Source organism: Lasioglossum baleicum, unplaced genomic scaffold (assembly GCF_051020765.1).
Source record: "Lasioglossum baleicum unplaced genomic scaffold, iyLasBale1 scaffold1922, whole genome shotgun sequence".
Taxonomy (NCBI): Eukaryota; Metazoa; Arthropoda; class Insecta; order Hymenoptera; family Halictidae; genus Lasioglossum; species Lasioglossum baleicum.
In genome coordinates this window covers 1-20420 of record NW_027470981.1, presented here as the reverse complement: position 1 = coordinate 20420, position 20420 = coordinate 1, and the positions used below count along the sequence as shown (strand labels likewise).

Sequence of the window (20420 nt, the reverse complement as noted above, 5' to 3'; positions counted from 1 at the left end):
GACACAGCGAATGTAAATATAAGATTGGGTGGAAAAATTTGAATGACGTTACAAGTGTTTGATTACGAGCCAGTCAAGAGTGACTTTTACCGTTAACACTAGAACTACCAATCCTTGATGGTAGACCTAAACGTAGTGAGAATAAATAATAGTAATCTTAGTAGTAATGGAAATTCTGAGACTTGCAACTTTGAGATTTAAGTAGTCAAGGTTATAATGGATATAAATAATACTAATTTTAGTAGTAATGGACCTTCTGAGACATGGAACTTTGAGACTCGAGAAGCCAAAGTTACAGTGGGTATGAATAATAATAATTTTAGTAGTAATAGAAATTCTGAGACTTGGAACTCTGAGACTCAGGTAGCCAAAGTTATAATGGGTATGAATAAAAAGTAATTTTATTTGAAATCAGATTTTCAGTAATCGGAGAGAGGAAAATTGCGAGACCAATCTTTTCGACCGATAGTTCAGGTATTGTTTAATTACGAAGGGCATAACTGAACCCCAACGGGTCGACCCGAGCCACTCTGTCGATCTCAATGAGCTTCTCCAGTTTTTTGCATTTTCCCGACACGTCCCACCTCCGGTTTCATCCTCCCACGCTTGTCCACGAGCGGAGACGTCGTCGGTTCGACGACGACACCGAGGTGTGCACGGATCCCCACCTCTGGCCACGGATGACCTCCCTGTGGTCGCGTTCGAACTGCTTCGCAGGGATAAATGTACACTTGGCGTCGGGCACGGGGCTATTAACGACGCCAGAACGAAACGGCCGCTCGTCAGAATCGTCGTCGCGTCTGATCGTGCATCGTCCACAGAGCCGCGAGACCGTGGTGCCAGCTGTTCAATCCGAGATCGAGCAGCGTCCCGACGGAGGTGACCGGCGCTCGATCACAGAGAGATGAAAGGACTCGTAAGTCTCTCTCCGTTCTTCTCTCCCTGTTTGAGCCGCGTGGACACCCTCCGGGGTGACTTGGCTCGCTGATCGACTCGGGAAAGGGAGCGAGGAACGCTCGGAGGATGCGGATGAAGGATCCTGTAAGGGGATGAAAGTGCGCGACGTGAATGGGGTTGGAACCTGGAGGGGTTGACGTATGGATCGGTGAACCTGTTAATTGGAGAGTTTTACGGCTTTGTTGCTGTGAGAAAGTGGGGCTTGGCCGAGGTGGAGGGTTGATTGATAAGTCTGCCAGTTTCTTTCGTTCCACGGTGAAAGTGTAGCGCGGAATGGCAGACGTTAGAAGGGGTTGATTCGCCGAATGTTTCCCTTACACGTATACGTTAGTCCTCGTGAAAGTAGACGCGATGGAGACGGGTAGATAAAACTCCTGTGGCTCGGATGCCGAGGATGAACGAGTTTCTCACGCGTCGATTAATCGTGCTCGAGTATCGAACGTTCAAGGTCGCAGGACGCGTGCGATCGTAGATGACCTTACTACTCTGCATGAACAGTCTTTCGTGCTCGAAGGAAATACGTAACGCTAAGACGTAACACGTGACCGTGATGTCGACAAATGAATCGACGTAAACGCTTCGCTCGTAATGCAGCTGCATGATTTATGAAAACGTATCCTCCGCGGGGCTAATGATTGTCGTTAAATCGACCGGCGGTCTCGTTATCTCGAATCGCGTCGAGCTTCGTACACACTCGCTGCCGCAGGCCCGTTAATTCTCTAAACTTTCCAAGAAATGGCTACTTCTTTACCAAAGAATTCCTGCCACGCGACGCTAAGTGGTAATTAAATTTCGCCGAAGGTACGAGACCTTGAAAACGTTCCCGTGGTTCATTCGCCTCGATATTTAACACGGCTGGGAACGGACAGGTGCGCAGGATTGGAAAGAATCGTTCATCCCCGTTATCGACCTGAGAATACAGCTTCGACGCTATAAATACCTGCTATCGACGCCATAATGATCGCATAATCAATGATAGACAATCGAATCGATTCCTGATTGGACGTTATACCGCGATGTTTCTAACCGTGCCTTGTTTGCGATATTTTTCAGGCGATGTCTCCCTGGATCCTTCTGGGTCTGTTCCCTCTGGTTTCCAGTCAGCTGGATCTGCCCCCTCTGAACGAAGACTCTCGTAACAATCTCGGTAATAGGTTTCCACCCACCGAGGCAGAGTTACAGGACATTTTAGCTAGATTGGATTTCCTTGGCACCGAAAGATGCAGCGCCAATGTCGCAGCACAGTGGGCCTACGAAACCGACGTGAACGAGTACACGCAATTGCAGGCTGTAAGTACCAATCCGTTCGCCGGTATACCGTTTGTCGCATTGGATTAACCGGAAGATAACTTCGGTGTTTCACGCAAGAAACCGTAATTCCTTTTATACAAACGGAGACTTACGGAATAACGTATCGAACGCTTTGATTTATAGCCTCTAACCATCTCGTGTGCAGTAGCTAACTTAGTTAGCGCGTGATTATATAATATCGAACGAGTTAGGAGCGCTGCTTTGCACCGAAGAAGAAAGAGCAACGTTTTCTCTAAAAATCCGTTACATCTCATTGGGCAAGCCGATAATTAAAATTCCACGAATGTGTAATTTGAGCAACCGGGCCTACGAAATGGTGACCGAAACACCCGCATGAGATAAAAGTTTCGGGCGTGGTGAAAGCGAAAAACGAAATCGTCCCACAGATTCGTTATCGTTCCATTTGTCAGCTCTTCGTAACTGTAAAGTCACCAACCTACGACCGTGAATTATACTGGAATTAACCCCGGGCGACCTTGAGTGCGAACCGGACTAACGACCAGTCTCTCCATCAGCTTACGACTTAATTAGATCACCGGTCAAGCCAAACAAAGCGATTAACTTTCAAATTCCAAGCTTGCGAGAATAAGACGTTGCTGTCGATACTCGGCGATGCTAGACGCAATCGTCGGAGGTTTCTCGATGGCACCGAGACCTCGACCTGCTCCAGGAATCGGCCCGTGAGACCGTGGAACGTCATCGTCGCTGTCAAGACGCGGAGAATCGCAATTTCGCGTGCACGAGGGGATTTCCTCGACGGTGGCCGGCGTTTATTGTCCGCCGAGGGGGCCACACCACCGCGGGAAACGTTCCCAGCCGGTGCCATTGTGCCGTCGGTGTATCCCGAATGATTTCGCAACGGAACATCAGTCCGAACGATGCCAGAACGGAAATCTTCAGCCTTCAACGCGAAACCCGCTAGGCAGTCGCGTGATGCTAATGATAATCGCCGGCTACCCATGCCTCGTTTCTTCATATTTATTTGTATTTTCTTCTGCCTGCAAGCTCGGGGAAACTCGTCTATCGCGGGAATGCCAGTTACGTCCAGCACGCGTTCATGGGATTCTTTCCAGTTGCTTAACCTCCCGAACAATTTCAAGTATTATCCGTTTGTTCGCGCTGCTGTTGAATTCCGAAGAGTCGGAATGACTGTACTCTCAAAGTTCGTCGATGAATTCCTTTGTCGTTATCGTTTGTCCAGGTCTTGCTGAGTTAACAACGATTTGCACTCGAAATAAAGAAATTTTTCCATAAAGAAACTTTCCTTGCGTTTCTATAAACTCGGTGATACCTTTTATGATAAAACATGGAAAGGAAATTGTACGTTTGCGTTTTGGAATGAATGAAATTATTTTATTTCGGTATTCTGTGTATAACTATTTTTAATACGTCTCTTCTCGAGTGCAAAGGGTTTATTTACCATTTATCATTTTCGGATTGAATTTTTGCAAAGGTCCGTAACATTGGAACGATGAAATTTCGAAATCTCTAATAGATTTTCGTTCTTTAACGAGATTATTATTATACCAGTATGTACCAGGCGTGGATGTAAAATTGGGAAAGACATTGCGCGTGATTTGGCCGGTTTTTGTTTCTCGTTTATCGATACGGTAAAAGTGAAAAGGCATTGGAACGTGCTTTAACTTTTCCTTTTATCCCGAGTAACTCCACGCTATCTGAACGACTCCCAATGACCCATAAAGACACACATGCACACTTTCTAGAGCATTTTTCTTTTCCTCTAATGCTTTCGTCTACCTCTAATCCCAGGAAGGGTAGAGATAGCGTTTATCTGTAACGGTAAACGTGCCGCTGGTTGATTTGCACTTCGAACCAGTTTCGCACGGACGATCACCTTCCAACCGATTACTACCTTGCTCTTCGACACGAGACTTAGAATCCCGTCACAAAACGAAAAAAAAAAAACGATTCGATTTATCGATATAGTTCTCGACGAAGTTCCTGAGGATTCAAACATTTCGTTTCAGCTGGAAGCTCAGAGGATATACGCGGACTTCCAAAACCAAGCGTGGTTCCTGATTTCGAGGATCGACAGGAATAACATCAGAGATCCCGTGATCAGCAGACGTCTCAGATACTTATCCGCGGTTGGACCACCTGCTCTGCCACCAGACCAGTTGGACAGGGTGAATAGTTACTCAATACGTACAATTAACCGTGGTAACCTATAGTAATTCTATCCGTCTAACCAATTTCCTAGCGCGAGAAACCTAAATAGCGTAGCAACCGGTGATACAGTTTCTCTCGGTTACCTATTCGATTAAAAATCCCGAGTGGCAGTTAATCGCGGTGGAAAGGGAGCTAAAAAACCATTAACTCTAACACTGGGTAATAAGCGAAAAGCAATCATGCCAATTCGCTCACTCGGACTTCGAGTCCTTCTATTCGCGCTTCCGGTTCGTTTGCCTCCGTAACAGAGCGATCAAACGGATAGGAAATATCTGTCAAGAACAGATTTCATTTCCTAATAACCGAGGAAGCGGGACCGTGCGAGAAAACGAACCACGAGACGTTCTTCCACGACAGGAAACAACAACGTCGCCATCTTTTTTTTTCTCTCGCCTGTTAGCACCGCGCGCCAATAAAGCTTTCGTTACCCTCTCTCTATATTTTCCCTCCGTCTCGTTCCTTTCATCTTTTTCTCTATTCTTCCTTGCTTTTTTTCAGTACAATCGCGTGATCAACAACATGCTGGCTGTGTACAACGAGGCTAGCATTTGCGCTCACAACGATCCTTTCCGGTGCGGGCTGCGGCTCTATCCAGGTAATGAATAACGTCCAAGAACCCGAGTCGTCTGTACGAGGGAAAATAAACGGCGATACGATTTTCACGGCTGGCAGCCGGCGAAATTGCCGCGGAACGCGTAAGCGGCCGCTGTTACGCGCAAGAAAGTGCCTCTCTAATCGTAAAACGCGATTGGACGATGAATATTGCAGCGTTCTGCGTCGACGCGCCGGTTTAAAGGGGTTGGAGAGGATTCATGAAAATTCATCGCGAATTAACTCGCCGTGTCTTCCATCTCACGGGCTTCTCCTCCTTTTCCCTTTCCCCCTCACCGGCTTTCCATCATTGTTCGCCCGATTTTCCGTGGAAATCTTCGTTTCTTTTTCCCTGAGAGATATCGACACGAGACCGATCTCGGATCTTTCTTCCAACTCTCGCATAATCGAGGAAGAAACATACATTTTCATGGAGGATATGTACGCTTGCAAGATCGTTTCTCTTCAAAGGATCGGCTGATTAATTTCTATCCGAGATCTAGGATGTTTTAGAAACCATTTTCTCTCGCGTCACGAGTATGTTCTCCGAGAGTCTGGTTATAGTAAATGACGCCTCGTAAACCGCAGGAGGCAATCAGCAACCGAAGAGACGCGGCGCCATTCGAACACGGAAGTTTACGATCCTCCGAGCGATTCTCCTGTCTTCACGGTTCATTTAATCCGAGGAGATTTCGTTCGTAACAACCAACGCGAATGTAACACGTGGTCGGGGAAAAGTGCGTAATAGATCTCGAGTATCCGAGGGTTTCCAGCCACGTCAGATCCCGAATATCTTCTTCGAGATCGCGTTTTCCGCGTCTGTGCAACATCGTTTCGTCGCGTATAGCTATCGTACTTAACACGTTGTTAAGTTTAATCGGTTAATTTCGCGTCAGCTTTGTTCTTCGGTTAATGCATTCTTTAGCTAATATTTGGTTAATGAAACCCGTCAAGTTGGATCCACTTTGGTATAAAAACGAAACTTTGAGAAAAATTTCACTTCCACGTCTAATTGCTAAGAAATAACGATGAGATAACGAGATAAACTCTGAGAAAAACAACCAACGTGTTAGGAACGAGAGCGCAATCTGTCTTTATTTGAAATAAAATCACTTACCCTAGAAACATCGATACTTAAAGTTAGATCAAGTTAAGATCAAGTTAGATAGAGTATATACATCAATGGAATTGTACAACTGGAGTTCGTGTAACTCAGGTTCAAATAGCTCGGGTACACAAAGTTTAGTACGGTGGAACTTGGAACTATCCTAGATCTCGACAGGTCTCATTTGCATACCGCGCATAGTCGAGATCTGTTTAGCTTCGAACTATGCAGATTAGCTACGCGTATCTCTGATCTCTTTAACCGTTGCTGTAACCAGCTTTCCACGAAGCTTAGATCACACGTGTCGCAAGAAACGATCAGAAGCGGATCGGTAGCGCGATCATCGTGAAAGCTGCTCGAGGTGAAAATCTTATTCCAGCGTAGGCACGATCCTGTAAACAGACGGCCCGTTTGTCTAACAATGACGTTGTTCCTTAGATATATCGCAGATCATGGCGATGAGCCGTAATTGGGACGAATTGCAGTACGTCTGGATCGAATGGAGACGACGCAGCGGCATGAAGATCAAAGATCTCTATCAGCAGCTTGTCACGCTGAATAACGAGGCAGCTAGACTAAATAGTACGTCGGACAATTAGCTGTACTTAAGAAAGCCCGATAATATCTTCGAGCTGTTAAAGAATTATTTCAATCTCTGGCACTCTTGCCAGTTTGTTATCGTTGGTAATTAAGATAATTAAGGAATCTTCGTTTGGTAGATTTCACGGACGCAGCCGAGTATTGGATGTTCCCTTACGAGTCTCCGAATCTGCAACAAGATATCGACGAGGTTTGGGAAATGATACGTCCTCTGTACGAGGAGTTACACGCGTACGTGCGAAGAAAGTTGAGAGACCTGTACGGGCCCGAGAAAATCGGCACTCATGCTCCGCTTCCTGCTCACATACTTGGTATTCGTCGCGCTCTTGATATTATTAAACGAAATTACCATTTTTCGAGGATTTTTTTCGTTTTTTTTTTTTTTTTAACTGCGAATTCCGATGGAAATGTACAGGTAACATCTGGGGACAGTCGTGGACCAACATCATCGACATAACGACACCGTATCCGGGAAAGAATTACCTGGACGTGACGGAGGAAATGCAGGCTCAGGTAAGAGCGGAACATTATATAATTCTTATCAGAGGAATTAACTTCGACGGCGTAATGAATTCAGTCCAGTCCGGCCATTGTTTCCGAGTAGAATCGAAAGTAACCTGTTACGATTCGAAAGTGACGGTGAAGTAAGTGAAGATTCGAGAAATGCAATATTTCGCTCGCCTGTTTCATATCGGAATTCTATGTTCCTTTCCGATTTCCTCCCTTCGTACTCGATTTCAAGAGAAAATCGTTGCACGACCGACGGGACTTTGAACCCCGAGGCTTATTGATTATATACTTCGGTAAAAACGCAACCCGATTAATTAATTTCTCGATTTCATGGCGCTGTTCTTTCATATGTGCCTCGGCAGTCCGATTATAATCGTTATTATAACTGCTAATGTTTTTCAATTATGCGCAGAGACTTTCACGCCGCGTTTCTACGCGAATTTATTTCTTGCCGCGAGATAACAGGCTCCGACGTTCCTCGGATCTAATTAATTTTAATTACCACCCTGTATCGCGTTTATTCCTCTGTTCGGCTGCAACCGATATCGAGATTATTCCGTTCCTAGGGTTACACGCCTGTCGAGATGTTCCGAGTCGCCGAGGAGTTTTACCTGTCCTTGAACCTGAGCGCGATGCCACCGGAATTCTGGGCCGGAAGCATAATCACAGACCCAGGGGACAGGCCTCTAATTTGCCAAGCCTCCGCCTGGGACTTCTGCAATCGTCTAGACTACAGGTGACTGGGTCAAACTCTACATCCGCGGGAACAAAAAAGAACGCGTTTAATTTCCCGGAGCGTCGATTAAACGAGTTTCACTTTCCAAACAGGATCAAGATGTGCACCAAGGTCACTATGAAAGACCTGATCACGGTGCACCACGAGATGGCTCACATTCAATATTTTTTACGGTACAACGGATTGCCGCGAGAGTTCAGAGACGGCGCCAATCCAGGTACGAGGACCTTTCCATCGTTTCCTCCCGGGATAAATGGAACATACGTTACAAAACCGTTGCAAAAAGTCCGGTAAAGAACCGCGTTTCGTTCCTTTCACAAAAATCGATCTACCAAACGGTCTGTCGGGCCGGAAATCTTTCGGCGTCGAACGAAACACCGAACGCGTTTCGTCCTCGCGGATACAGATCGAACGCGAACTGTGGACAAGACAGAAACGAGGAACGAGCGAGATCGTCGAAGGAGGGAAAACGGAACGACACGCGATGGCACGATGGACGACACGCGGTGGTTACGTAAGCCGGTCCGCTGGACTTCCGGTAGGCGGTCCACGCGGGACTTTTACGGCTAATAGCGCGAAAGCGAGAGCGAGAACGATACGGTCGAGGTGGATTCGCGCGAGCGCCGGCCCGGCGTGTCCGAGTGGATGTGCGAGTACTCTCCAATCCGTACGCGAGATCGTTAAAATATTTTTATTATGGTATAATCGCGCTTTCACCGTGCCGCGTCGGCCGGTCGTTCGCCCAGCAGCGGTGTAGATCCTAGCAAAATAAATCCCGAACGACGCCTGCGACCTTGCCGGCTCGCTTTATGTGCCTTGCTAACTTGCCGAGACACAGCCGGACTCGTGTTTTACCTCGGCAATCGAGATGCAATCGAGATGACGGGAAATTCTATTAAATTCGATTCCATTCGATTCGGTTCGGGAACACGTTTGTTTCTTCTGGACGAATTTTGGTAGCTTTGGATTAGAAAGCGATCGATTTAACGAATAAAGAATCCAACTACGAGTTTAGGGTATTACCAAACTAGATCAGATCGATTCGATGAGAGAATCGAACCAATTCGATTTCATTCGATTCTATTCGGGACACTTCTGTTTCCTCTGGACGAATATTGGTAGCTTTCGATTGGAAAACGGTGGATTTAAGTCGTAAAGAATACGACGACGAGTTTAGGATATTAGCGAGTTAGACGAGAGCTATATCGACGAGAGAACCATTCGGTCCTTCACCCTGGAAGCGCGAAACGCTGTTTGACAGTTTGTTCGTTCGATGCAGCGGTCGCTTTCCCCGATGATTACCTCGTGACGAAACCGGAGACTTTAAAGACACGTTTACACAGGGTTCCACGAAGCGGTCGGCGAAGCCGTGGCCCTCAGCGTTGGCACTCTGCGTCATCTGCAGACTCTCGGCTTGGGGAACAAGTACATCGACGAGTCGACCGCGGACATCAATTACCTGTTCACTCTGGCGATGGATAAATTGGTGATGCTGCCGTTCAGCATCGCGATGGACAGGTGGAGATGGGACGTGTTCCGCGGTTACATCACCAGGGAGGACTACAATTGCCATTGGCACCGGCTGATGGAGCAATACGCCGGGACCAAGCCTCCGGTGCTGCGATCCGAGGACGACTTCGATCCTGGAGCCAAGTATCACGTGCCTGCGAACATCCCGTACATCCGGTAAGTCTCTGCACTCGCGATTTAATCGAGGTTCTCCATTGGAAATCATCGACCAGGCATGCAAAGCCGATTGCAGCCAGATTTCTCCCCTGCTAAGATCCACGAACCGACGATTTCACCTGTGATCATTCCTAATTCAAAGCCTTCTCCGTGTTTCCACGTCGTATCATCGATTCGCCGAGAGAAAGAGGCTTTCTCCGTGTCAGCGGTCCTCTCTGTTCGCCGGCCGGAGACGCGCTAGCTCGCGTCCAGATGCTCGAGCGGATTTTTCGGCTCTTCCGTCGTTCCGTTACGTGTACGCGCGCGATGAAAGTTTCCCTTTCTTCCTCTATAGACGGACTAATTGCCGGCCAGCTTTTTGTTGCGTTAATCACCCGCCGGCCGCTTCCGCGTTAAAGGATTCGTGGGGAGCCCGGCGATCGTTCTCGCATACCGGCTGGTTACTTTCCAACTTTTCCGGGAAACGTCGGCCCGTCCGTTACGGACGTAACGTTGCGTTACCGCGCATCGCGAAAGTGGATTGGAAGATGCTATCGCGTGTTCCGCGTCGCGTGCTCTCCCGCAGAAGGAAAACGGTGTTGCGAAACCGGGCGACCGACGTGTAATCGGCCTTGGATCGATCCAGAGCCGATCCACGGGCGAGAGGAAACGATCGAGACGCCGAAATCGAACGGAGGAAGGGGATATCGTTCGGGTCTCGCGATGACTCAGGGTCCAGTGGATGTTCCGGTGACGAGAGAATTGAAAGGCCATCGACTTTTGCTCTTTGGTTTTATTAGAAAGAAGCGAAAGACATGGTACAGAGGCGTGAACCGCGTCAGCCGACGCACGCCGACAGAAACTTTGTACAATACATCGTACATATACAATATGTGTATTCTTAGGTACTCAGGTATCAAAGGGTATCGAAACGCTAGGATCTAAGTGAAGGACTGGTGGCCGAAGAACGGGCCGCCCCGTGTACCGTTGCCCACCCCGCAACCTCTCCCCTATCAAGCCGTTCTTCGGCTCAGCCACGTGTTATCCAAAATAAGATCAGTTAGAATAAATATACCCTTATCGCGTCGGAAATTATGTCTAACGGTTCTCCAAAGGGAGGAGAGCCAAGGTGACGCGACAATCCGAACGGTCGAGTTGACGGTGTCGGACGCTGGTGGCGCCCCCTCGATCCGAACCCTCCTCTAATGGTGGCCGTACCCGGACTCGTAGCCACCATCCAGACCTCCGGACTCGTAGCCGTGACTGTGAATCGACACGGGTACCGGTACCTTCACCGGGTAGGGCACAGGCTTGGCTATCGGCACTGGTACGTGCTTCGTGACCGGAACTGCCACTGGTCTCTCCACGGGTACCTTAACCGCGTAAGGTACAGGCTTCTCCACGGGTACCGGTACGTGCTTCTCCACCGGGTACGGCGCCGGTACCGGTATCTTTACTTCTATGGGTACCGGCTTCTCCACTGGTATCCCGACTGGTCTCTCCACGGCCACCTTGACTGGGTAAGGTACTGCCTTCTCCACAGGCACTGGTACCGGCTTCTCCACCGGCACTGGGTACGGTTTCGGGATGTGGACAGGATATGGTCGCTCGATGGGTACGTTCACGGGGTACGGGACCGGCTTCTCGACTGGGAACGGTTGGGGTACGTGCTCGAGGACTTTCACCGCGTAGGGTACGGGTTTCTCGACCGGGTACGGCTGCGGGACTGGGACTTTCACGGGGTAAGGGATCTTTTTCTCCACTGGGTACGGCTGAGGAACGTAGACCTTGTACGGGACCGGCCTCTCCACCGGTACCTGCACGGGGTACGGGATCTGCTTCTCCACCGGGTAAGGTTGCGGGATGTGCACGGGTACCTTGACCAATACCTTCACCGGTACCGGGATCTTCTTCTCCACTGGGTACGGCTGAGGCACCGGCACCTTCACCGGGTACGGGACTTCCTTCTCCACCGGGTAGTGGACCTTCTTCTCTACCGGGTACGGTACCTTCACGCTCTTCACGATTGTGATCTCCTTTACTTTGCCGGCGTCCTCGTAACCGCCACCGCCGCCTCCGTAGCCGCCGCCTCCGTAGCCGCCGCCTCCGTAGCCACCGCCTCCGTAGCCACCACCGCCTCCGTAGCCACCACCGCCTCCATAGCCACCACCGCCGTAGTCACCCTCGTAACCACCGCCCTCGTATCCGCCGCCGTCTCCGCCCGACAGCTCGTGCCCTCCGCCATAGTCGCCGCCGTCGAGGCCACCCTCGAGGTGGCTCAGACCTCGCTTCTCCTGCTTCTTCTCTACGTTAGACTCTTGAGCCTCCGCGTCCTTCGTCGCCCCCTTCTCGCAGGCCGCTGTGGCCAGTAGGCCCAGGAATATCGTAGGGATCTGAAACGAAACCGCAACTTCGATCTCCCTTCTTTCCTGGTCTCCCGTTCGAATTCGTATCGCGCGTCTCACGGAATCGTGAAATATTTCAAAGTTCACCGGCCTGGTCTCTCTCTTTCTCTCTCGCTGTACTCACCAAAAATTTCATGTCTCACGGGCACTCCGATATCTGGTCGAAGTCCAGACTTTACTGGATACTTCCCCCCAAGATGCCACGGACTTTATAGTCCGCTTTCCCCCGTCGGCGGCCCGCCGGCGAGCCCCTCTGTTCGCGCTACGTTCGCGGAAAAGTGAAACACTCGCGCGTGGCGCGCGCGAGCGAGCGAGCGGGCGAGCGAGCGGCCGCTCGTTCGACGCGCGCGACGTTATAGCATTTTTTCGAATCCCGACCGGCCGCGACGCCGCTTCCATAACTCGTTGCACTGGCGTAGAAGCTAGCCGGGATTCTCTTCCAGGGTGAAAGGAAACGCTGGCCGCGCGGAAGACGCGCGGATATTAACCGGGATCCCCTCCCGCTGCGCGATCGTTGCCTCGATTATATCGATACCGAGCTCAGAAGATCCAGCTCGCGTGATAACCGCCCCGAGGCAATTAGGGGATCAAGCTTAAGTGATTTGTAAGTATAAACAACGGAGATAATCGAGTAGATAAATAACCGATACGGCGCGCGGGGATTTCAGATAGGAGATTAGAAGGTGTACGTTTCAGCCGGCTGATTTATTTACCGATTTTTATCGAGCAAAGAGAATGTTCCCGCACGCGTTAGCCCGACTACTCCGCAGGACTTCCTCCTTCGTGGAATGCGTCATGGACGTCGCCAATCGGCCTGTACAGGGAATCGTTCTCAACGGGTGACTCAGCTTCCCTTTTTGCAAACTCTAAACGTCTTTATTTACCTTCGTTTTTAACCCAAGAAATTCGCAAATCCTACGCCATTGCGCGAATTCGCGATCTCCCCGAGCGTCTCGACCCTGCGTCGATCAAGAGGCAGACGCTCGTCTCTCTCTCTCTCCTCTCTCGCAGCCACTTCCACGTGCCAAAGTTTCTCGCCAGGACGACTCCCTCTCGGTTTCCGGCCTCGGCAGGAGGTCTCGCGACGTTTTCATCGACAACGGAGTCCTCTGGTCCGCGACGGGCCCTTGTTGGTTGGACGGAGAGAGCGCGAGGAAAGAAGAGGGCCCGTGGTGGAAGGGTGAGAAGAAGAAAAAATGAAAAGCTAGACGGTGGAAGGGGGCAAGGCGAGCCGGGAGGGGCCCGTGGCGATCCATAGCTGTGTCCGATGAAGCCACGGCTGGCTCGAGAGATCGATCGTGTAGATCCCGGGCCCGTTGCAAACGCGTCGATGAACGTTAATTGCATTAGACCTCCGGTCGGAGAAGGTAAAGTCTCTTTCCAAATTCAGTCGGCTTCCGCGGTGGCTTACATACATTCTCTCGGCGGTTACTCGATCGGGGATAAATTTGCGTCGCGGTTACGAAACCGGGCAGGTCGAAATGTACTTTTTTGTAATCGCGCAGCTTGGTAATTGCAAAGCTTGGAAAGCCGAGCGATGGGAGCAGCTGGGATGGAAAAGTATGCGGCCATTAATTGCGAGTTTAAGAAGCAATTAGGCGGCGTCGAAAGTGAAATGGCAAACGGGGGTAGCTGATGAATAAATACGGTGATACCGTTGATAGATTAGGTGAAACGCTGGTCGATCCTGAACGCGCGATAGCGTTTCCGTTTCAATGCGATGGAGTTTCTCGGCCACCATCTTTGATTCGCCGATCCGACGATTATGTAGCGTTATCGACTGGTACGGGTCACTCGGTGCTAACCGGAAACCCGGTGTCTGGTATCGTGAGAGGAATAAGACACCGTTTCGTAACAGCCGATCGCCGGATAATTTCTTCGCAACGCTCTGTTCCCGATCAGGGAAAAACGCATCGGAAGAGCTTGCAGGATTTTACCGGCGTTATTCGGTATTCCGTTGCATACGCGGCAGAACGAACGGCCGGAGAATTCTCAAGCAGGATGTTAATCGAGAGCCGCTTCCTCGTAAAGAACCCGCTCTTGGGAAAGAGAGCTGCTCGAGAGATATGCGTATCGGCTGGCGCGTTAACGAGTTTTCCGTGGGAAACTCGCGCCGCCGCGCTCCTCCTGCATTCGATTATTCTCTCCGCGAGTTAATCGAACGAAAGAGAAACAGCTTAGAGACGATAAAACAAGCAAGATCCTTGGATCTTGTGGTATTAAAGGCACGTTTATTTACATTGAACAGAACATCGACGCAATTTTATCGTACTTAACACCCAGCGATATCCTCGTGGATAACGAATCCCAGCTTTATCTCGATGCATCAACGATGCAGGAAGTCGGTCGAAATAAACAAGAGATGCAACAACGCGATACAATCCTCGTCATCGCGGATTCCTTCCACGCGATTCGTGACCCGATTTCCTACCAGACCCGTCCAATTTTTTACCACCGCCATTGTCCTCTGTAACAACAGTGGACTCCTCGCTTTTACTCGAATCCGCTCTGCCTCTCCACGCGTGAGATCTAACTGGCTTCCAGTCGGAGTTGGCCGGCACAGGTACCTGTACCCAATACGGGAACGTTTCTCTACCGATACCGGTACAGGCTTCGTCACGTAGACCTCGTACGGTCTGTTCACCGGCACTTTGATCGGTACGGGATAAGGCTTCTTCACTTCCACCTTGACTGGCTTCTCCACCGTGTACGGTTCCGGCGCTGGTACCTTTACCGGCACAGGACCGGCCTTTCGACTGGAACCGGAAACGGCGTGTCGACCGGTACCTTAACCTCCACCGGGTAAGGCTTGGCCACCGGCACCGGGTACGGTTTGGCTACCTCCACGGCGTAGGGTTCGGGTACCGGCACGGGGTAAGGTCGCTTCACCAAGACTTTTACCGGTACGGCCACTTTCTTCTCCACCTCGTACGGTTCCGGGACCTTCACCGGTACTTTCACCGCGTAGGGAACTGCCTTATCGACCGTGTACGGCTGAGGCACCGGCACTTTCACCTCGATCGGTATCTTCCTCTCGACGGTGTACGGCTGAGGTACTGGAATCTCCACTCTGTAAGGTACCGGCCGATCTACCTTCACCTCGTACGGTACCTTCTTCTCCACGGTGTACGGCTGCGGCACCTCCACCGGTACGTTCACGAAGACTTTCACAGGGTAAGGCACCTTCCTCTCGACCGTGTACGGCTGCGGTACCGGCACTTTCACCTCGTACGGTATCGGTTTGTACACCGGGTACGCTATCTTCTTCTCCACCGTTATCGGTACCGGTACTTTCTTCTCGACAGTCAGGACTTCCGATTTCTGCCACTGGTTAGATTCCGCGCGTGGCTGACTCCTCGGCAGCCTCTTCCAGCCTTCGTTTTCGGTTCGACCTGGCCATCCTTTGAACGATATCAGTCTGAACCTTCCAGACTTCCAGTCCTCGGTGTCGTCGTCAGACTCGTCTTTGTCCTCTGTCGAAGCAGCACGATCGTCGGAATCCTCGCGATGGGGTGTCTTTCTCGCGTTGCTGTACGATTCCCGAACTGTCTTCGACTCGGTCGTGGTGTTTCCACCCTCTATTGCTTTTTCCACCGCTCTCTCCGCTGCTCTCTCCGCTGCTCTCTCCACCGCGAGCTCCGCTGCCCTCTCGAGGTCCTCTTTCCGCGTGGCGGAACAAGTGAGCACCATGGAGAAGCATAGCAGCGCGATCACACTCTGCTCCTATGTTGAAAATTAGAAATTTAGAAATTTATTTCCTGTGTCTTAAATTAATAATTTCTCGCCGAGCTAATGTCGGCAACCCCGTAGATTCGATCTGATATTCCGGGATCGGAAGGTTATCTGGTTTTCTTACGGTTCTTCGTGACTATTCGCGAAAGGAGGAAGAAACCGAAAGGTCGAAGGTTCAAAGTACCAACCAGTCGTCCCATGGTTTCCCTAGTTTCCCTGGCGATAGATGAAGGTGCACTGAATCCAAACGGATGCAGTCCGAGTATTATTTATACGCGGTGGACGACTTTCGCCCGCCCAGCAAGCAGGATCTTTACAGGCTTGGAACGTCTGGCTCGTGATAATTATCCATGGTTAAACGGCCATTGTTTTTCATGGGAATCAGTACGAAAGGGTCCAAGAGCGCGGAAACGCGCCGGCGTTTACTATTCGGCTCGTAAAACCGTTTCATTACCGGAGAAGAAAATCTCGGAATATCTCCGCCGCGCTAAATTATCGTCGCGGAAGCACTCGTTTATCTGGCTAGAACGAAACTATATTCTGGAACGGACTGATCGGTTTAGCCAAATTTTAATCGCTCCTGGACACTTCTTGTTGGTCGTGAGGCTAACGGGTCTAATCCCAGCGGTATTTCGCTGAGAAGTCGAAGAGAGGATGAAAGCGCGAAGAAAACGTCGAATTCCCGCGGCTCCGTATACTCGTGGGAAACGCGAGGATGTATTCGCGATGAACCGTCGCGACCTGACCAGGTTCTGGTTCATTAATCCGATGAAAAGCTCGCCAGAACGCCGGCGCTATTTATGTTTGACAGATGAAAGCGAATGACCACTTTCTATGTGCAATCATAAAACCAGCCGAACCCTGATCTACTGCCACTTGCGCGTTTTTCTTCTTCCCTGGAACGAACGTTCCAGAACCTCTGCTCGCGGAACTCGCGACCAATGAAACTGCACCTGGGTTCTTTCCTTCTTTTTTTCTTTTTTTCGTCTTTTTCCAGCGATTGTTCCTCTCGCAATCGCGGAATATTCGAAAGATCTGTAACGGGAGAACCGCATTCGGTCAGCGTTCTCGCGTCCTTGCCGTTTTCCTCGCCGTTGATCTTCATCGATCACACGTGCCATCGAGTTTCTAGGGTCCAGTTTGAGTGAAACTGTAACCGGTACATACTTCCTTCCGTCATTTGAAATCCAGCTTTCTTCTTCCGGTTTTACAATTAGATTAGACACCTACACGCCCGCGGTTGATTGTATCGAACGGTTAATCGATATTTAAGGTATACACGCGCGATATAGAAAGCTTGACGAGAAGCGCAAGATTCGATCGTGCATCCTTTTTCTCTCCTAATCGCGTTACGGGAGTTTAAATGACCGGCGCAGTTTGAATCAGCATATTCCAATTGCAGCGAGATCAGATTATTCCGATACAAATCTCGCGAGTCGTGGTTTTCAAGCATCGTTGCCTCGGTTATGCCGATTTATTTTAATTAGGCCATTTTCCGCCAGCCACCGCGATATCGTGGAAAGTTTCGTTCAAGGTTGGAAACTGCATCGCGCGGATCAATTTCTATGGGGAACATTGGCGTAAATAATTGGAGCGAAAGCGATCGTGACTAGAATAAGATCGGTAATTTAAAGTTTCCTATTCTCGTGGAGATTGAATTACGAGCGCCTAATTCGAATCTTTTTAAATCCACTTCTGGTTACTGCGCGTATTCGCCATTTTGGTACCAGATACTGTCGCATTCGCAACAAGCAAAGTAAAGTAAGGAACGTTGCAATAGTTCGATAACGAATTTAAATAAATAACAAACAGATCAATCTTTTCAAGGGTAACGAGAATTGATTACAAAGGAATTATTAATTATACTTGTATAAAATTCATTTATTTTTACATCGTCCTGCCATCATCGGGATTCGCAGGTACTACATAAAACCGACGCAGTCGATATAAATTACAGTCCAATAAAATACCAGGATACGTTTGTAGTAAATAATTAAAATTTAACAAGAGTATCGTTATTCAAATCGAAACTCCGTATTGTAAGTTCTTTACATAAAGATTATTAAACGACTCGAAGATAACGAATTGAAGAATTTCTACGTTATCGACGATAGTCAAAAACGCTATACTTAAACAACCGAACGTAACCAGGACTTTTACAGACACTTCCAACCTATAGGGACCTATGTCTCCTATGACTCTCAAACCATTCGATTCGTTTCTCCAAATTTCGCTTCTTCGACAAGCGCTCTAGTAAAAAAGATAATCCGATAACAGCTCTTCCTCTTCCACTCATCGTTTCCATCCGTGATAATAATTTCCAGAGACTGACTCCTCTTGCGCTGTACCGCAACGGGTATTTTGATAGGATATGGGACTGGCTTGGCAACGGGATAGGCTACGGGTTTCGCCACGTGTATCGGTATTGGCCGATCAACCGGCACTCGAACCGGTACAGGCACTGGTTTCTCCACGGCGTAGGGCACTTCCTTTTCGACGGGGTAGGGCGCCGGTATCGGGATCTTAACTTTGACAGGAACCGGCTTATCGACCGGAACAGGCACCAATCGTGGTACCTGTACTTTTACCGGTACCGGTACCGGGTTATCGACGGGGTAGGGAACCGGTTTGGCGACCGGCACAGGGTACGGCTTTGGTATCGGCACCGGTACCGGTTGCTCCACCTCTATCTTGATGGGGTAGCGAACTACCTTTTCGACCGGGTATGGCTGAGACACGCGTACGGGCACTTTTACCGGCACCGGTATCTTCCTCTCGATGGGAAACGGTTTCGGCACCGGCACCTTCACCTCGTAGTGGACCTTCTTTTCGATCGGGTACGGTTTCGGTATATAAACCTTTACGGGTACCGGACGATCGACCGGTACGTGAACCGGGTAGAGTACTTCCTTGACCACTGGGATCGGTTTGGGTATTTTAAGCGGGACTTTGACGATTATCTTCACAGGGTACGGTATCTTCTTTTCCACCGCGTAGGGCTGAGGTACAGGACCTTGACTGGGTACAGGATGTTCTTCACAACGGGGTATCTTATCGTCTTCTCCACCGGGTAGGGTGCCGCTACCTTCTTTATCACTGTTATGAACTTGTGCACGTCCTCGCGGATATGATGACCTAGAATTTGGCCCTTCTGAGGCACACCGGCGGCCGCTCTGTGTTTCGCTAGGTAAATCTTGCCGCTGTTCGAAGCTCCCTTTCCTTCGACGCGGTCATTCTCGAGAACAATCTCCTCCGGGTGTCCTGCCTCCGCCTGCTGGTCCGCTTCAGGCCTGTAGGAGCCATCTGTAACGATCTCGTTAAATTAGTACTCGCTGGTCTGGGATTGAAGAGGATTGTTGCGCGATAAATTACACACGAGGGTTTTCCAGCAATCCTGTCGACCTTGAACCCCTATCCTTGCTGGCCGGCGCACCACTCGTCCTTCCCTCGGTGGCACGGTGCTCTCGCGCCTGCCTAAAGTGCCTCTGCGGTCTCGCGACTTGATATTCCTTCTCGGAACTCGAACTCCGCGTCTCAGCTGTCGAATCGTCTAATGCTATTGCCACGAGGATTATCAGCAGAATCGCTGTGTGTCCCTAAAAATAGAACGGAAAGAAGAAAGATCGGTCCTCCTCTGTCCTCGCGGAGGTTACGTTTCCCCGCGTCCACTTTCCGACACCGTCGCACCATATCGAACCACTTCAGCGTGAAACGAAGTGCCTACCACTTCGACACGTACCGTGTGTCCCATCCTACAGACAAACTGTACTGTCGCCTTCAGGGCTGAGGGTTCTGCGATACACGATCCAGACTAGACAGAAGTAAATCGATCCCGTGGATTTACTAGCTTTTATACACGCGTTTCTCCGGCCAAGAGGCTGCACAGGCCGGACGGATTCACCGAGAGGGGAAGAGCGTTCGCTTTCGCGAGGCTTGAGAGTGAAACTCATCCAGGTGGTATCCCGGTCAAGAGGTATCGGTTTGAGGAACCTGACTCCTGCTTAGAGCAGCCTTAAACGGAGGGACACTCGACCAGACCGATCTTTCACGCCTTTTTGCGGCATCGCTTTTCTCAGCCGGCGCGACCTTGAAAACCATACACCGGGAATGCCGGTTATCCGATCTCGATGCGAGTCACGCACCGAACGAAAGCGAACGAACATCCGATCCCGTCTTCGATCCATCCATTTCGGAATTCGAAACTAGAAATTTAGAGTTTATTTTTATGTCGTCGAAGAGTTTAGATTTATTTCTTATTTCGCGTCTGTTGCGAATCTTTGGTTCGAAAGACAACGAGAGCGCAATGAAAATCAGCCACTCTGAAATTGAATTAGGACATCGAATTAACTCGAATAGTTGGGTTAGGTTTTATGTATCGGGTGTCAAGGTTTGTGAACTAATTTTCACTCTATAGCAAGAGTAAAAGTTATTTGCCGGTAAACGTGTTCTAAATCGAGCGTATCCAAGGAGAGAAATTAAATGGCTCGGGTTGCAAACATGGGCGCAGTTGAGAGATACGTTTACGATCTTCCGGAAAAATACCGGAAAGCCAGAGGCGTGGAGCAACGGAGGACTTTCACGGTCGTATCAGAGGGAATTGCACTGCGGTTGCGATCGT

The 20420-nt window shown here is 49.8% G+C and overlaps 4 protein-coding genes across 4 annotated transcripts; 1 reads left to right on the top strand and 3 right to left on the bottom strand.

The window, feature by feature from the left end:
• The first annotated feature begins 247 nt into the window (after positions 1 to 247).
• Positions 248 to 10610, top strand: LOC143221120 (angiotensin-converting enzyme-like). The gene is given in 14 exon segments (XM_076446644.1): positions 248 to 301; positions 364 to 382; positions 718 to 881; positions 884 to 916; positions 2011 to 2247; positions 4257 to 4415; positions 4957 to 5053; positions 6593 to 6736; positions 6874 to 7065; positions 7170 to 7267; positions 7831 to 8000; positions 8093 to 8217; positions 9344 to 9686; positions 10466 to 10610. Coding segments are annotated over 14 exon segments (1980 nt in total).
• Positions 10611 to 10867: 257 nt separating this feature from the next.
• Positions 10868 to 12206, bottom strand: LOC143221119 (uncharacterized). The gene is made up of 2 exons (XM_076446643.1): positions 12195 to 12206; positions 10868 to 12058 (listed from the first exon to the last, which is right to left on the bottom strand). Exons 1-2 carry the CDS (start codon positions 12204 to 12206, stop codon positions 10868 to 10870), a joined length of 1203 nt encoding a protein of 400 aa, XP_076302758.1.
• A 2251-nt stretch (positions 12207 to 14457) lies between these two features.
• Positions 14458 to 16224, bottom strand: LOC143221118 (uncharacterized; the record flags this gene model as incomplete). The annotated part of the gene is given in 6 exon segments (XM_076446641.1): positions 14458 to 14657; positions 14660 to 14815; positions 14818 to 15793; positions 15991 to 16026; positions 16028 to 16155; positions 16158 to 16224. Coding segments are annotated over 6 exon segments (1563 nt in total), but the record flags the coding sequence as incomplete, so codon positions are not given.
• Positions 16225 to 18003: 1779 nt separating this feature from the next.
• Positions 18004 to 19752, bottom strand: LOC143221117 (uncharacterized). The gene is given in 5 exon segments (XM_076446640.1): positions 18004 to 18815; positions 18818 to 19105; positions 19179 to 19398; positions 19542 to 19594; positions 19647 to 19752. Coding segments are annotated over 5 exon segments (1479 nt in total).
• Positions 19753 to 20420: the final 668 nt, after the last annotated feature.